Source organism: Crocodylus porosus, unplaced genomic scaffold (genome assembly GCF_001723895.1).
Source record: "Crocodylus porosus isolate Cpor-Errol unplaced genomic scaffold, CroPor_comp1, whole genome shotgun sequence".
Lineage (NCBI taxonomy): Eukaryota > Metazoa > Chordata > Crocodylia > Crocodylidae > Crocodylus > Crocodylus porosus.
The window spans coordinates 58,153,680-58,169,874 of record NW_017728949.1 but is presented as its reverse complement, the minus strand read 5'-3'; the positions used below and the strand labels follow the sequence as shown (position 1 = coordinate 58,169,874).

The 16,195-nt window shown below is 47.6% G+C and overlaps 1 protein-coding gene across 2 annotated transcripts in view; it reads right to left on the bottom strand.

Moving 5' to 3' along the window:
* The window catches only part of GLI2 (GLI family zinc finger 2), a 212,108-nt gene that overhangs the window by 92,209 nt on the left and 103,704 nt on the right, over positions 1-16,195 (bottom strand). For both annotated transcript variants that reach the window (XM_019554088.1, XM_019554089.1), the window contains exon 2: positions 9,298-9,403. In XM_019554088.1, the coding sequence (XP_019409633.1) occupies positions 9,298-9,403 (106 nt within the window). The remainder of the gene's footprint in view (positions 1-9,297; positions 9,404-16,195) is intronic.

Below are 16,195 nucleotides of genomic sequence, written 5' to 3'. Positions count from 1 at the left end.
GGGGGATCTAGTGGCCATCTATAAATTTACCAGGGGGACCACTGGGGAACATGAGAGTCCCTGTTCCCCCGCGCACCGCCAGGAGTGACCAGGAATAACAGTCACAAGCTGGCAGAGGGTAGGTTTAGGTTAGATATCAGGAGGCTGGAGATCTGCTGCTTCGGAGTAGACTTGATTAATCAAGTCTGCTCCACATGCAAACTGATCCGCACTGCGCTGAGTCACATGCAGTTGGAGAAGTGGCAAAACATGCATCAGCACACAGCAAATGGTGCTTTTGAACTAAAGCACCTTCTATGCGTCTTTGTTCAAAAGTGCCCTGCCGCCATTTGCTCAGCACTCACGCACATTTCGCCACTTACACAACTGCAAGTGTCGCAGTGCTAGGCACTTTTCAAAGAGCCCGGTGCTGCGGGGTTTACGTATATAAAAATGCCCCTAGGTGCCTACAGGGTTCACAAACTGATAACCTCTCAGGTGTGGTATAGGTTAAAGAAGTTGGGACAAATTTCCTTTGCCCCGGTAGTGTCTCTGAAGAGACAAGCCTGGTCGTGGTGCACCCTCTGGTCGGGTAAGCAACCCTTCAGTGTCTATTACATTTATACCATTGGTCATCTCCATCCCCAGATCACGGGGTCCATCCAATGTTCTGAATGAGAGGGGCCCTTTGGGGAAAAAAAAATGTACGTGGCTGTGTAATTTAGCCCTGCTGATGACACTCATTCAATACCTGAGAATAAAACAAGGACAAGCAAGTTTAAAAATCAGGAAATGCCAGAACTGAGAACCTGGCCTTGCCTTCTTAACGGTATTATAATAATGTCATTTCTGGGAGGTAACTCGTTATATGTTATTAAATTTACTAATACCATTTCTCTACCCCTCTTTATACAACCTCCATCTCCCACTTCGCCTTGGGTTCTGGGTTTTTATCTGGTGCTCCATTTCCTCACTCCCTCTATTCCCACTTTTCATCTGTTTTTTTCTCTTGGCCTTTCTCACTGTGCTCCCTATAAAATGGACCTAATGACATTCGATTCAAAGTTGAGCACTTGTACCCAAATTGCTCTAGATGATCTGAAATGAATTCTCATGTACCAGCTGCAGAGATCCCTTTAGAGCAGTGTTTCTCAACCTTTTAAGTAGCAACTACCCCCTCAGTTCTGGAAATGTTAATAAGTACCCCAACACTCAGTTTTCTGGGGATTTTATATTTACAGACTAATGTGTACTATATGCTGGAAGAAGGGCTGTGTACATAAGGCTGTGAGAGGACAGATGTCTGATCTGGTGTGGTAGGGTTGCCACCTTTTACACCAGGGATGCACAACTCAGACATGTACCTGGGCTAGAGGTGATGTTGCCCAAACCTAGGAGGGCTGAACCACATTATTACTGGGGAATTTATTTATTGGCTGAACCAAATTATTACTGGGGAATTTAAAGCGCTATGCAATGTGCGGCACACTAAATTTTTTGCCATAGTTTTGAAAGGAAAAGAGGGTAAGAGAGAGAGGAAAAGATGGTGAGAGAGAGTGTTGGGGTACCCCCTGCCTGTGTCTCATGTACCCCCAGGGGTATGCGTACCACAAGTTGAGAAACTATACTTTAGAGCATCAGAAAGAAGATGCATCATGCATAATGTCAAATATTTACCAACTGCTAACTAGCAAATCAACTAAAAATGAGGTGTTTCTGGATTCCCCAAGCAGACCCCCACGATTATGCCAAAGTGTATATGGTCACAGTTAATGCCTGGCCTCTGCAATTACTATTTGCAAGGATGAAATGGCTGGTATATCACAAAGCGAAGCAAAAACATGAAAATGAAGAAGTGGAATGTCTTAAGGCCAACAAAGCATTTCTTTGGCCTAAAACTTGTAACCTGGATCAAAAGAAATGCCTCCTGAGATGCTACCTGCCTTGACCTGCTTATACACTTGGATCCATGTACTTGAAGTTCACAAAGTAGGAAGACTCTACTACCCCCAAAATATTATTTGGATCCTTAGCTTGGAAGTGACAGACCTTGAGCAAGTCTTCCAGGCACTCGAATAATGGCTATCCAGGGTGGTTACACAGTTCCTTTATTAGTTACCAAATTTTCCATCCTCTAAGCCTTGTGTTTAGGTCTCAAACAAACAGTGCCACATACTTGACTGTCCTCTTCTTTATGACCTACTAGACAGAACCTGGCTGACTACTACCCGACAGCTATGATAAAATAACTGGTGTTCTCATTAGGTTATATGCAAACAATGATAAAGAGGAATGTATAGCCATGTCACATCCAGCAATCAGGAAACAAACCTTTGACACAAAGCAGCAGGCAGATAATAAGACTCCACGGCTGACGACAAATGAGACTACACTTAATTTGCTGCGCAATGTTCATGTAATTAGATAAATTTGGCTGTACCAAGAAAGTAGACAGCTAGAATATGGTCTTGATGAATTGGGGGCCCTCTGTCAAGCTCTGATCACATTAATCATGAAGCAAAAGCTCAGTGACTCCATTTTTCTTCCAAGCATTTACCATATTTTTCTGGAGGGAGAATACATGATACTTTTTTTTTGTTAATATGATAGTGTTTTTCCCTAGCACCAGCTAAATGCAAATTCCCACAGTTCAAACCATGTCCACAGAGTCCAAAACATCCATGCACAACAGCTACACAGTTTGAGGATGCTGCCTAAGACAAGTTCTGTCTCATCTTCCCCACTGTGATACCTTAGATGACTTGGCTTTAACTGTCAGGTAGTAGAGAGAGAGCAATACACACTGCATTACGAACAAGACAGCAGGGGAGAAATAACTCAGGGAGGATGAAAAAGAGGATAAAGGGTAAAATAACTGTGAGATGCAGTAGCAATGAGAGGAGGCAGGGAGATAAGCATGAAAAAGCTAGAAAAAAATAAATCCATAGTAACCAGGAATGTCACCTTTACCACTGGTAGAGCATGCTTTGGCCTCTGGGGCTAGGGACAGACATTCAAAATGCTGGAGACTGAAGTCATTCAATCTTTGCAGGTTAGCCTAACCTGCAAAGACTGAACCGATTTGCAAGTGAACAGACATTCACTTCTGATTCCAGAAATGCTGGCACATGCCTGCTGTGGCTCAGGCTAAAAGCCAGAGGGCGCTAGAACAGCTCTTCCTTCCCTTCTGCAGCAACCACAAGGCTGGAGGGAAGTCGATGGGGGGGGACATGGCCAGGTCTCCGGCAGGGGCTAAGTATGATTGGGGAAGGGTTTAAACCCCCACCCTGGCCCGCAGAGACCCTTGCCAGGGTGTGCCTGTGGATGGAGGGTAGAGCAGCCCTTGCTAGGCTTGTCCCCGGGGCCAGACACTGGCCAGGGTAGTGCCTCAGGCAAAGCGGGGACTGGGGTGGATTAAACTCCCCTGTCTCCGGGTGGGCACGGGATGCCACCCAGGGTCTTCCCAGCTTTCCCCCCCACTCTTGCTCAGGAGATGGTGGACCTGGCTAGAGCCAGCCAGCATGGCCCTGCTGTCTGACCAGGGCTAGGGCTACAGAAATGAAACTATGCAGCTGAGCCAAGCCGCCCACAGGTGCTGCTAAGGGCAGATGCGGAGAGGCCAGCCCAAGCTGGGCCACGGGGGCCGAACCCTTCTCAGAAGGCTGCAACTTGGGTTGGGGCTGCAAAGCCTGCATGGCCAGATTGCTCCCAGCTCCCCACGCCCAAGTTGAGCAAGGCTGCCATAAAGCCACAGCCGGCTAGGAAGGCTCCTTCCCAGTGGCTGTGGCACTGTAACAGCCCAGTCTGGAGCACGGGTGGGGGTGGCTGGGTGGCAGGACGCCCAGGCAGCTCAGAGGCACCGAGGGCCCCGAGCCTTGCAGCTGCCTGCCACAGCCGCTGCCATACCCTCCGTCCTGTGCAGCAGCCAGCGGCTGCAACCACATTACAGGCTGCAGGCTGGGGCCGGGCAGGCTGTTGTGCTCCACTCACCTCCAGCTGCCACTCCTGTGGCCACTGCCATGGCCACCCCTGCCTCTGCCACGCTGCGCCAGTTTGGGTGGGTGGGTGGGAAGCTTAGTCCGGCGGCTTCTGCCCAGCGCATGGTGCTCTGGCTGTCTTCTACCCACTCTGCCCACCTGGCAAGATGAGCAACAACTGCAGGCGGGCACAGCAAGTGGAAGGCAGACAGAGCTGGAGCCGGGGCTCCATGCACTAGGCAGAAGCCGTGGGGCTGAAGCTCTCCCCACTCTCATCCCCGCTGCCTGGAGTGATGCAGCAGGGGCAGGTGTGGGAGTGGGAGAGGGAGTAGCTGCTGGAGGCGAGGGGAAGCTGGCTTGGCCTGGCAGGGCTGTTCTGCTCCCCACACCTCCAGATGCAGCTCATGCTCCTGCCGCCCCACACAGCACCACTGGGGGCAAGAGGAGCTTCAGCCCTGTGGATTCTGCCAGTGCATGTCGCTTTGGCTGCCTTCTATCCCCTCCACCTACCCGGCATGATGAGCAACCCCTGTGGGCAGGCACAGTGGGTGCGAGGCAGCTGGAGCTGGAGCCTGAGCTCCATGCGCTGGGCACAAGTCTCTGGGCTGAAGCTCCCACCTGCCCACCCAAAACAGCACGGTGCGGCACAGCAGGGCAGGGGCAACAGCAGCAGTAGCACTTGGGGGTGGGGGCAGAACAGCCCACCCAGCCCCAGCCAGCCTGCAGCTTGGGATGTGGCTGCAGCTGCTGGGTGCTGCACAGAACAGGGGTGCGGCAGAAGTTGTGGTGGATGGTCGCCAGGCTCGGGGCCCGCTGGTGCCTCCGAGCTGCCCGGGCAGGCTGCTACCTAGCCAGCCCCCACCCATGCTGCGGGGGCGAGCTGTCACAGAGCCACAGCCGCTGGGAAGGATGCTTCCCAGCTGGCTGCGGCTCCATGACAGCCCTGCCCAGCTTGGGCACAGGGAGCCAGGAGCAATGTGGCTGTGCAGCCCCCATGGCCGCAGCTTCAGCCCATTGGGAATGACCCGGCCCCCACAGAACAGCCCAGGCTGGACCCTCCACCTCTGCTCAGCAGCACCTGCAGGCTGGCCCGGCTCAGCTCCACAGCCCCAGCCCCAGCCCCAGGCGAGGCAGGCAGATGGCGGGGCCATGCCAGCTGACTCTGACTATGCTCCCTCCCCTGCCACGGGACCGGGGAATGGCTGACAGGAGCTGCTCCACCCTGGCCAGGTTGACCCAGGCTGTCGGTGGGATAGGGGATGGAGGGAGAGATTAAATCCCCCTCCCTTTCCCTGTTTGCTTCAGGCGGCAGATGGGGGGGCCTGACATGGGCTGTTACACCCTAGCCAGGCAGACCCCAGCTATCATCCCCAAGTAGGAGAGGGGAGGGAGGGGGGAATAAGTCACCTCCCTGCCCCCTTTGCCTCAGGAGGCCATACCAGACCAGCATCAGACCATGTCCCTGCCCCTGCTCCAGCTATATAGCAGAGGGGTGGGGCCAGCCCCGCTCTCTGGAGCAGACAGCACAGCTCAGCCCAGGGCTGAAAAGCATGCTGGGATGCTGGGGGACTCTGGTTTAACTTAAATGAGGAAGGGATCTCAGACAGAAATTGCATAAACTGGTTTGACCCAAATCAATAACGTCTGACGCTACACTCAACCAGGTTTATCTTACACCACTTTCGGCCATTTTGAAACTGGTTCAAGTGCACTGAACTTCTGTTCTGTTACAAGTGTAAACTAGTTTCTAATCACTTAAACCCGTATCTGTGCAAGGTCTGTCCCTAGCCTGGAAATGACGATCGTCCAGACACAACTCTCCTACTCATACTCTAAAACACAGGCTCTTACCACTGGCAGTTTAAAGAGCTGCATTCACTGTTAGTACAACTGGGCCTGGGACACCTGGCAGTCTGGATCACAGCAGAAGGTGGCGGTACAGACACACACACACACACACAAACCCAATAGGAGTGCATTGTGTTTTCCAGCCTGGGTTATTTCCTCCAAACCCAGTACCTAGTCCTAAATCTTTGCACAAAGCACACTGCATAGAGGTGGTCTGCTGTTCAGCTTCAGTGCTTCTCCACCACAGAGGCAGCCCTTTAAAGCAAGCTCCAAAGGAGGGATTAATACAGCTGGAATTTTCAAAGGGAGACCAGATTTCCTCCTCTAAGACCCATGAACAAGTTCTTTATGTTCCCAGTACACTAAATAATATTGCAGATGTTACTGTGTGCTGGGCACTATAGGGATGTCGATGAGCTGAAAGACCCTTTACAAAAAGGGTGTTAGCTATTGAGCATCCAGATCTGTTTGGATGGTTCATTACACTAAATACTAACAGGTGACTATTCGCTCCCCACAGGGCAAATGCAGCCACTGTTCACATATCTGCTTACTAACAACATGAAAAAGGGAAATAATCACCTGCCTGTCTGAACACGACATGTTTTGGGTGCCATTCAGTCGGGTGGAGGTTACCTGAATGGACAGTGCCTATGGATCCTATGCTGACCTGATCCAATTAAAATTAATTATTTAGTCTACAATGAACTGTGGTGAAAGATCACAAATCAGCTGCTAAGTTTGGAATTACTTTTCAGGTGTGCCCAGCCAGTGATGAAACTTGGACTTAAGAGGGGATTAACACTGTAGCTGTTCCCTACGCCGGACAACTAGACATCCACTGACGATGCAGAAAGAGAAATGGATAAGCTGGCTACAGCCTAATACTGACAGACGGCATGAGGAGAAGCCCTCCGAAAGATAATAGTGCAGTGGTACCCGGGGGGTAAGGACTGCTGGTGCGGGAGGGAGCTCAGCATTTGGACTGGATGGGAAATCTGGAGTCCAAACATGGGCCTTTTGGCCATGGTACCAAACAGACCCTTAAATCACCGCCTCTCAGTATGTCCTTTGCCAACCTCAGCCATTGCTTAACAAGCGTCAACTGCTCTTTTGTTCCCAAATTAGTTGTTTTAAGCAAAGCTCAGGGCCCTTTTCTGCAAAGCCTTTTGACAGTGCAGTCTAGCGACCCCCAGTAGGATGCCTTGATTGACCACACGTGCCATGGCGAAAAGTTTCCCTGTCTCTTTGAACATCTCCCAAAACTGAGCGCCACGCCAGAAGGTCTTCTGGTAGGATATCAAGAGACATTCTGTCACCCAGCCGCATCTCTGGGATAAGACGATCACGCAGGACCTGAACCAAGCCCCGTACCATGCAACTCAGCCAGCTCACGAGACTTCACTGCACCCCACTGACTGCTTTCCCCGGGATGGATACCTTCAAACAGCCCTCCAGAGCATCTTGTCAGAGGCAAAACAGACCCAGGCTTTAGAAACAATGGAGAGAAAGGAAAAATAAAGTTGGAAGGCACCAGGGTTTGTGGCAAAGTACCTTTTCACGCTGCCCATCCTTGCTCTTCCCACAAAAAAAAGTACCATATGGAAAGAAGCTGCCATCCTAAAACTAATTCTTTTGTGGGCAAGTTCTCAGAGCCTATTTATTTCAAAGCTTGCTTTTCAATACTAAAATCCTGAGGCACAAGTCTATACAGTCAGACCGACCCTCCAGTGACTCCCAGGACGCACTGCTTCCTCTTACGAAAAAGGGACTCTGCGGTCATCATGGAGAAGAGAGTCTAAGCCTGGAGCAAGGCAAGGCTTGGAGAGGAACATGGGCAGCTAAAGACACTGAGCTACAACTCCTGTGAGGCAACATTTCTGGAAAAAAAAATAGTAGTTCAGGTTTATGCTGAAATTCCAAATTTGCACAGGAGGAAAAACCATTCTCACCAAATATCACCTGCTGAAATTTCCACAGGGATCCACTACGGCCATGGAGCCACAAAGGAGGCCTGTTTTATCCCAGGCACTCGACTGGCACATTACACAGCAGTGCAGCAATTCAGTGCCATCCCCTTCCCCATGCCCCGCTCGGCCATCTGTCTGCAGGTCCGCAGCTGCAGTAGCACCTCGTCAACTCTTGTTCCCAATCTTGCACCAGCTCCTCCTTCCCCAGGTGGCGTGGGACTGGAAACGTTGCATACCAGGAACCAAGAGAAAAAACTCTTATCTGCAAAACCCTTCCTTAAAGGAAACTATAGACTCACAAGCCAGGACTTTTCCAAGCCATGATCACACTGAGAGAAAGCTGGTGGCCTCACTATCGCTCTGTAACTAAAGAAATTAAAGTAGGAAGCACAAAACTTGGAAACCAAATGCATGCCAGGGCTGCTAATAAAATAAAACACTCCACAAAAGAATGAAAGGCAAGTTATTAAGATATTTAGAAATCCCAGGCTCCGTCACTCCACAGCTCTCCCTGCTTTAAGTGCAACTGGAACGCACCAAGCATGGCAAAGTCTATACAACAGCTTCCAGATATGGCGCTGTCTCTCTTACATACTTAAATTGCTCCGGTACCTGGGCCTCTCAGTCTTCAACGTGTTTTGTCTAACAACACTGCTGCAAAGCTGGGGCTGGCTATTATCACAAGTTATGAACAACCTAGCAAGGCAGAGGGAAGCAAAGTGTCACGAGGATAATCTATTGCAGAGCAGGGAACCACATCCTGGGCAATTAACCCAGCACTGCTAGACCTTCCTCCTTCTCTGACCCAGGTGGGAGGGATGACAGCTCCCTGCCCTGCTCTGGGCATGACTTAGAGGCGAAACGCACAGCTCAGGCCTTTAGCAAGGCCTGTGCAACGCTGAACCTGAAACAGAGCTTAGCCATCTCCCGCGGGGATCGTGGCCATCTGTACCTCGAAGGAATCAGGACTCGCGGTAGAAGTGATCTCTTTTATTAGACCAACTAGATTTTTGCAAAAGATTTTTTTTTTTTGCAAAAATCAAGTTGGCCTAATAAAAGAAATCACCTCTACCACGAGTCCTGATTCCTTTTGCCTCTAGACCTATATGGCTACAACCTGGATATCACTCTACCTCTAAGGGTTACTTGAAAGTCTGTCTCTTCATTGTACTTTGACACTACTTATATAGCATCCCATGCCAGTAGTCCCACGAAACCAGATTGAATAGAGTGGGCAAAGAAACTTTTCATTTACTTTTAACGTGGATGTAGGGACAGAGAGGAACCTCAGACCCCTGAAACTGAGGGACCAAAATAGACATTTAAGCCACGGGGGAGTCAGGAATGGTCCAGAGCACCACAAAAACAAAGCTGGGACCATTCCTGCTCCTATAACCTAAGCTGACTGGTATGGTAATACTGCACCTGACATTGCAGGATCTTCCAGCCGTTTGCATGCTTTAATCAAGCCATATGATACACCTGGAGGACAGGTAAATGCTATCGTCATATGGAGGACTTACCCGTGAATAGCATGGATGGAGTGAGGTTCATAATGGTATCTTCCTTCCTGGTGGCGCATGTCAATTGGCAAAGGAGCATGGAAGGGCGGAAAAATATGCTGTGGCACTGTGGAGGGAAAGAGAAGAAGAAAAAGGACTTCAAAAACTTTTCATTCCCTTTTAAAACAATTTCAAAGGCACTAAATCTCCATGAATTTCAGAGCAAGAGCAGTGCAAGACAAGAGGTCTTCATGATATCAGCGCTATCATACACCAGAGAAGTGGAATGAATAAATAATCAAAGTCATTCGGAGAAATCCTACATCTTCAACATAAAAGATCTCCAACAGGGTTTTTGACAAAGACAAGCAGCTAAGCGCTCTTTGAACTCGGGGAGATTATAGGAAGCACCACAGAAAACTAGACTTGCAACTCAAATCAGACTCGACAGAGCCTGGCAGAAACCAGACCTGCCACCGTCCCCAACACCTGGAGCAGCAGCTGCACCTTTCCTGAAGGTCTGCACACACTGAGCGGGAGTCAGGATGGAAATATTTACCTAAGAGGGTAACAGCAAGAGCTGGATGAATATAGGCCAGGGAGACAGACAGAGGCGCGCAGCTTCTGAGGACGGAGCCCAAATCGCTCTCCCTTGTCATCATTTGAAACCCTATTTTTTATTCATTTGAGAAGCTTGTTTCATCTTTGATGGAAAGATGAAGTGATCTCGGAGGGCCCAGAACACCTACATCGACTGATTAACTCCACCGGCTTTCATGTTTATTATGGACCCCAAAAGTTACAGAGGGAATCTTTCAGAGCCTGGCTGGACCGAAGGAAAAGCCATCAGGCTATTTCTGCGTGTTGCCTCCGATACGGCAGGCTGAGGGCCTTGCCTCGCCTCCCTAAAGTTACAGAAGCCGTAAGGAATGCAATTAGCAGTGCCTCCGTTACTACACCACGTGACAGTCCTTTAATAGGACTCATCACCTGGGTTATACGGCTAGGGCTTTTCCACTTTTGCAACCAGTCAGATTTAAAGCAGTAAAAAGCCAGGCTGCGTACGCTTTTCAGTTTTTGCAAGTTTTCTTCCCACTCACACTGGGCATCGGAGCCTTTGCCAGATTGCCCGCTAAACTGGACCTTGTAAAACATGAGTTTGTTGTAACAAAAATCACCCCGCTGTAACTGGCCCCCACCATCCACAGCAGTTGCTCTGTTGGGCAGGGAAGCAACATCCCCCGGAAGAAAGCTACAGCTTCAAGACATAAGCCCAGTCCTCAGCTGGCATCAAGGCGGCTCCATCGACTCCATCCAGACTCTTTCCTAAAAGAGACTTAAACCTGAGCTTATTGCTGCCGCGACCCCAGCCACACTGATATCGAAGCGTCGACTTCAAAGGAGCTATGCTGATCTGTACCAGTTGGCGATCTGGTTCTTTAAGGTTCAGCTCTAGCAAATCTGCAGCAAGCATCCCCATACTTGGGCCCTGGCATAGCAATAAGAGGATCTGTGGATTTTATCCTCTTTTCAATCTTGGATTCTTGAGCTTCGCATACCATGCTTATCTAGACACCGCGTCAGCTCTGCTGCCAGGAAAGGTGAGACACGATACAAAAACAATCCTCCTGCCAGCTCCTCTGGATGGAGCTGAGCTAAGGTAGTCAAGGTGGAAAGTATTCAAGGCTCCACAGCCGACTTACTCTCAGTGGTACGGGAGACAGCTGGCAGCGCCTGGTACCCGATACACTGAAAGCACTTGTAGCTTGCCGAATGTCAGGACACAGTAGGATAACTGTTAAACTCCCGAGAAGTAATGCAACAGAGTAAATGTGCATCCTTTAGGATTTTCTTTTGCAGGCAGGAATTTTCCCCAGCCCCTCTAACAGTATCGGAGTGTCTGGAATATTTTAACTACAGCCACATGGAAGAAACTTAATTTTTTAAGACACAGAGGGCACTTCTATACATGTACTTTAATGCACGGTCGACTATTTTACTGCACATTAAAGTGTCACGTAAAAAACCATGACATTACACTAATGTGCAGTAAAATAGTTGACTGCACATTAAGTATCACTGAAAAAGCATGCAAATGCACTACTAATGGGCAAAAGGAGTCAGAACTCATGGCAGAGGTGGTATCTTTTATTAGACCAACTAGATTTTTGCAAAAAAAATTCTTTAATTGCAAGCTTTCGGGCACAAGCACCCTTCTTCAGGCATCGGAGAAAAGACTGTACATTTTCTCCTGGGTAGAAATGAAAGTTCATCTTTCATATTGTACTAATGTGCATTAATTGAGTACCTCACTAAATGTAATGTGCATTAAAAACGTTGCATTCATGCACATGTAGATGTGCCCAAAGACTGTTTTTCCATGGCAGAAATGCAGCACAATCCTGCTGATGCCTGACAGTCGCAGCCCCAATGGTAGTATTAATACACAGGACAACGCTCAACATAAATCTGCTGTTCTGCCCAAGGCACAGCCAATGCAACTAGCTTTCTGGAGCCTGGCTTGATAATTCAGTGGTTTGCCCAATCTCCCAGGAAATTCCTACTCCCGGATTCCCTGCTCCAACAGCTTGGAAGCTGGTCTGGCTCTTCTCGGTTCCTTGCACTCATGGCCTTACCTAATACATTGTTCTCTTTTCACTGATTCAGCAGGTCCTTAGCTCTCACGAGTACTGATGACAGCTATATAACAGTTGCAGAGGCTCCAGAGGCATGCAGGAAGCTCTACAAGCCACGGGTTCAATCTGTGTGGTAGAGCCATTACCTGCATCTGGGCTGTACAGGGAAAGTATTTACGTTCTCCTACGCAGAACCAGGGTTGCACATTTACATAATCAAATTGCATGCCTCTCTCCTCCCGGCCTCGTCTGCTGCATGACGTTGCTGGCCATCTCTATGCCAGACAGGTCAAACACCATATTTATCCATATGCTACGCACCCCCAAAAGACACATAACTCATTTTGGGAAGGCAAATTGAAGGAAAACGAGATTTTTTCAGTCTTCTCTGCCATAGGGAGGAAGACACCAGCTACACGGAGCATGCATCCTCCCCTTCGCTGCTCGGCCAACAACTGCTGGCAAGTCCGAGGAAGCTGAGAGAGGTTAAAACCTGTAGCTGTGGGCAAGGAGCTGCAGCAAGGAGAAGGGAAGAAGTGATGCTGATCATGGGACTTTGCCCCTGCTCCATGCAGCCGGAAGCTCGAGCCCCAGCACAGCCTTCTGCCATCGTTCGATGCTCCCCCGCCTCTATGCTGGTGCAGAAATCTGTTTACTCGCTTAAAACAAGTAATTCGGGAAGGCTAATTTTCAGGAAAAAAGTAACTGTGGTAGGTGAATAAATATAGGGTATCTGCGTCGTCACGGGCTGCCTAGGCCAAGGTTTCAACAGAGCTCAGTTCCCAATGGGAAAAACGGGATGCTGAAGTCTTTTGAAAATCTGGCCCTGTAGGCCTTACCTTCTAACTAACAGTTTGAAGGTCTTCCCTTCTGACTCCCAAGGCCGTATCAATAATTCATCTGTAAGCCTATTTCTTCCATGACAAGGGCGGGAAGTTTCTCTTCCTGCCTTGCTTTTCTCTTTGGGATACAATGGATATAAAGTCAACATTTTAGAAGAATTCTTTAGCAATGCTTCAAATATCAGTGCCGACAGCAATCGAAACATCTAATTCTTTTCTTTTCCATTTTGACTATATATTCTTTATTATTATTATTAATTTTAAGCTGCAGCCCATTTGGAGACACAGGATACTCATCGCTTTCATTTTTGTTTCCAGCCAGCTTCGCTTTTAGGTTCTCATTAACTACGAGAACCTGGTAATTGCTGTTTGGCTTCACAAATCTTTTTTTTCAGTGGCTTCCCTCTTCAGCTTTTCACACCAGGGCTTCTTTACTGCTTATACATGTTTTCTGGAGTTACAGTGATATATGCTAGCCCTTTAATTTTCTTGGGGACGCTTGGTCTAAATTAATGAATAGTTTTGTAGGCAATCAACTATTAATTCATAAATATCAGCGTTCCCTTCCGCCTCCCGTCCCCATCCCGGCTGAAGAGAGCAGTGAGCTGGCAACAGAAGCAGCAGCAACACACGCCATTTACCAAGATGGATGTTTTTACACTCGTGGTTTAAAAAGACAATTATATTCAATTACTCCAAGCAAGTTCGTGGTGATGCATTTCTAAATAGCCATTGGAAATGCAGTATGATGGCTGGGCAAATGAAGTGGCCAACCTTCATCTAATCAAGACAGTGTCTCATTTAGGCTGGTCTGCACTCACTACTGCTTTCAATATAGCAGAAGGTTCATATCTAACTAGTGCGCTTTGTACAGCTAAATGGAAATCCTATCGATTGGCGTTGGAAACAAGTGATTTGCAAACATGGACAAAGTCCTTCACAGGGAAAGCTTACCGCTTTTTTTTTTTCCCTAAAGGAAGAAGGATAATGTACATTGCCCAGTACAATACAATGCATTCGAGAAGGCACAAAAAGGTGATTTTCAAAAATACTGTATCTTTATGAACGGCGGAAAAATGTCATCTCTAGTACATAGAGAAGCCGGAGAAAATCTGCAGTGGATGGTGATTAAAAATAAGTGGTATCAAATAAGGAAGGGCTAGTGGAGAGTAAGGGAGTTTTGCACAAAAACAATGTTACTCTCAGGTCGATCACATCCTTATGCCAACGTGACGGTGCAGTTTTAATACATGGATGGAAAGTTTCACTTTCTACTCAACTGCTGCTCATAAAGGAATGCGTCTGCTCTGCTACACAGCTTAGTAAGGGGAAAATATCCTGCTACATGCCCCCACTTGTCCGAGATCATCTTCCAGCCAGGGGTTGTTAACAAACAAGGGCGTCCCACTGCTGCTTTCCTCATCCTCTGCCATTCAAAGACCATCTGACCTTCCAGCACCAGGCAGAAAAAGAAAGAAGTCATGCAAGCTTAAAGGGGGAGGTTTCAGGGCCGGGTAGCTTGAAACGGAGGCTAGCACAGATTTTCTCCAAGAACAAAAAATATGCTTCTTGAAAGACATGGGTTGCATATCTTTTTTCAGAATTACCAACATTTGATTTTCCAAGTCACCCTCTTTTCTCTTTCAAAACCAGGTTATAGCTTATAAGCACCAGTAAAGAGTGAAATACAAAACTTTACAGGGACTATTACTCTTGGATATCACACATTACCAACGGTATGCACACATATACACACATGCATACATACATACACACACACATACACATATATGGTGTGTGTGCATATATACATGATGAGTGTGTATATTTGATTGATAGACAAATAAATAATCTGATTGATAGATCGATAGCATACACACGTAATAGTAATGTGAATATTACGAGGTGATTAGCATCCATGCGTCAAAAATGCCTTATAGAGAATGGAATGAGAGCTGTCTCTCCATCGTAGGTCCTATGGTGCTAATAGTAATTCTCTTTCAGCTCAGTTGGTATAAGCCTTGATTTCGAGAGCAGGAAGATCAGGTTTCTTAGCCCCAGTGATGCTATGAACTTCCTCCATTAACCTGCTGAACCTTGAGTTTGAGATTCTGTTTTCCTAGCAATGCCTGCTACTAAATTATTCCTAGCAGTCAAATCCCAAGCTGATGGTGAGGAGTTGCAGAAACATCTCACTGACCTAAATGAGTGGGCAATAAAGTGGGAGATGAATTTCAACATTGACAAATGCAAAGTAACGCATATGGGGGAAAATAACATCAGTTGTCCATATACAATGCTGGGCTCTGAACTAGCTGTTCAGGAAGAAGACCTTGGAGTCATTGTAGATGAGTCTCTAAAAATGCCAACTCAGCATGCAGCGGTGACCGAGAACAGGTAAAATGTTGGTTTTGTAAAACGTACTTTCCCATGATTTTATATCATTAAGAATGGAATAAAAAAGAAACGAAAACATTTCATTATTTGCCACTGTATAAATCCATGGTGGACCCAAATCTTGACTACTGCAAGGAGTCCTAGTTTCCGCCTCTGAAAAAGGATGTAGTAGAATGAGAAAAGGGAAGGCCAAAAAGGTGATCAGGGCACGAAGCAGGTGCCATACTGCCAGGAGAGAGACCAAAGATGCTAGGACTTTTCATTTTGGAAAGGAGGAGGCTGAGAGGGGATATGATAAAGGTCTGCAAAATCACAGAGGGTGTGTGTAAAGTGAATAGGAAAATAATATTCACTAAACCCAGAGCCCAAGAACTAGGGAGCACCCATCGAAATTATCAGGAGAAAGGTTTAAAACAAATAAGAGAGTATTTTTTTTACTTTCCACATGGTTAACTTTTGAACACTTTGGCTGCTTACAGATGTAACCCTCCCCCCACAAAAAAAAAAAAATATAGCACTTTAAATTCAGTGCTGAGCCCAGCACATGCATTACTTGGACCCCACTCACCCAACATCTGTACAAATCGAGCACTTGAGTGGGGCTTTTTTGGTGCTTTTATCTAAGAGATGATTGAATCAGCTACTTTTTGATAAAAAGCATCAAAAAGCCCTGCTGAAGTGCCCGACCTACACAGATGCTAAGGAGCTGGGTCGAACTAACATGCTGCTTCTTCCAGTAAAACTTTTTTTCTTTTCTTTTTCATGTCTGTCAGTCATCTTCCCAGCACAGGAGGTTGTAGAAGCTGTAATATAATCAGGTTGAAAAGGAGATGAGAGAAATTCATGCAGAAGAGCTCCATTGTGAGCAATGAAAAACAGCAGTCAGGGATTATTCTATGATATCCCTATGTGCCAGGGCACTTAGCATGCCTCTCCCTTTAAGAGGAGAGAGGGCTCTACAAACCGTTCAGGCACCAATCAGAGAAGACATCTGACTGGATGGGGGTGGGACTTGAGGTATATAAGCCCAGGGCCTGCAGTTGG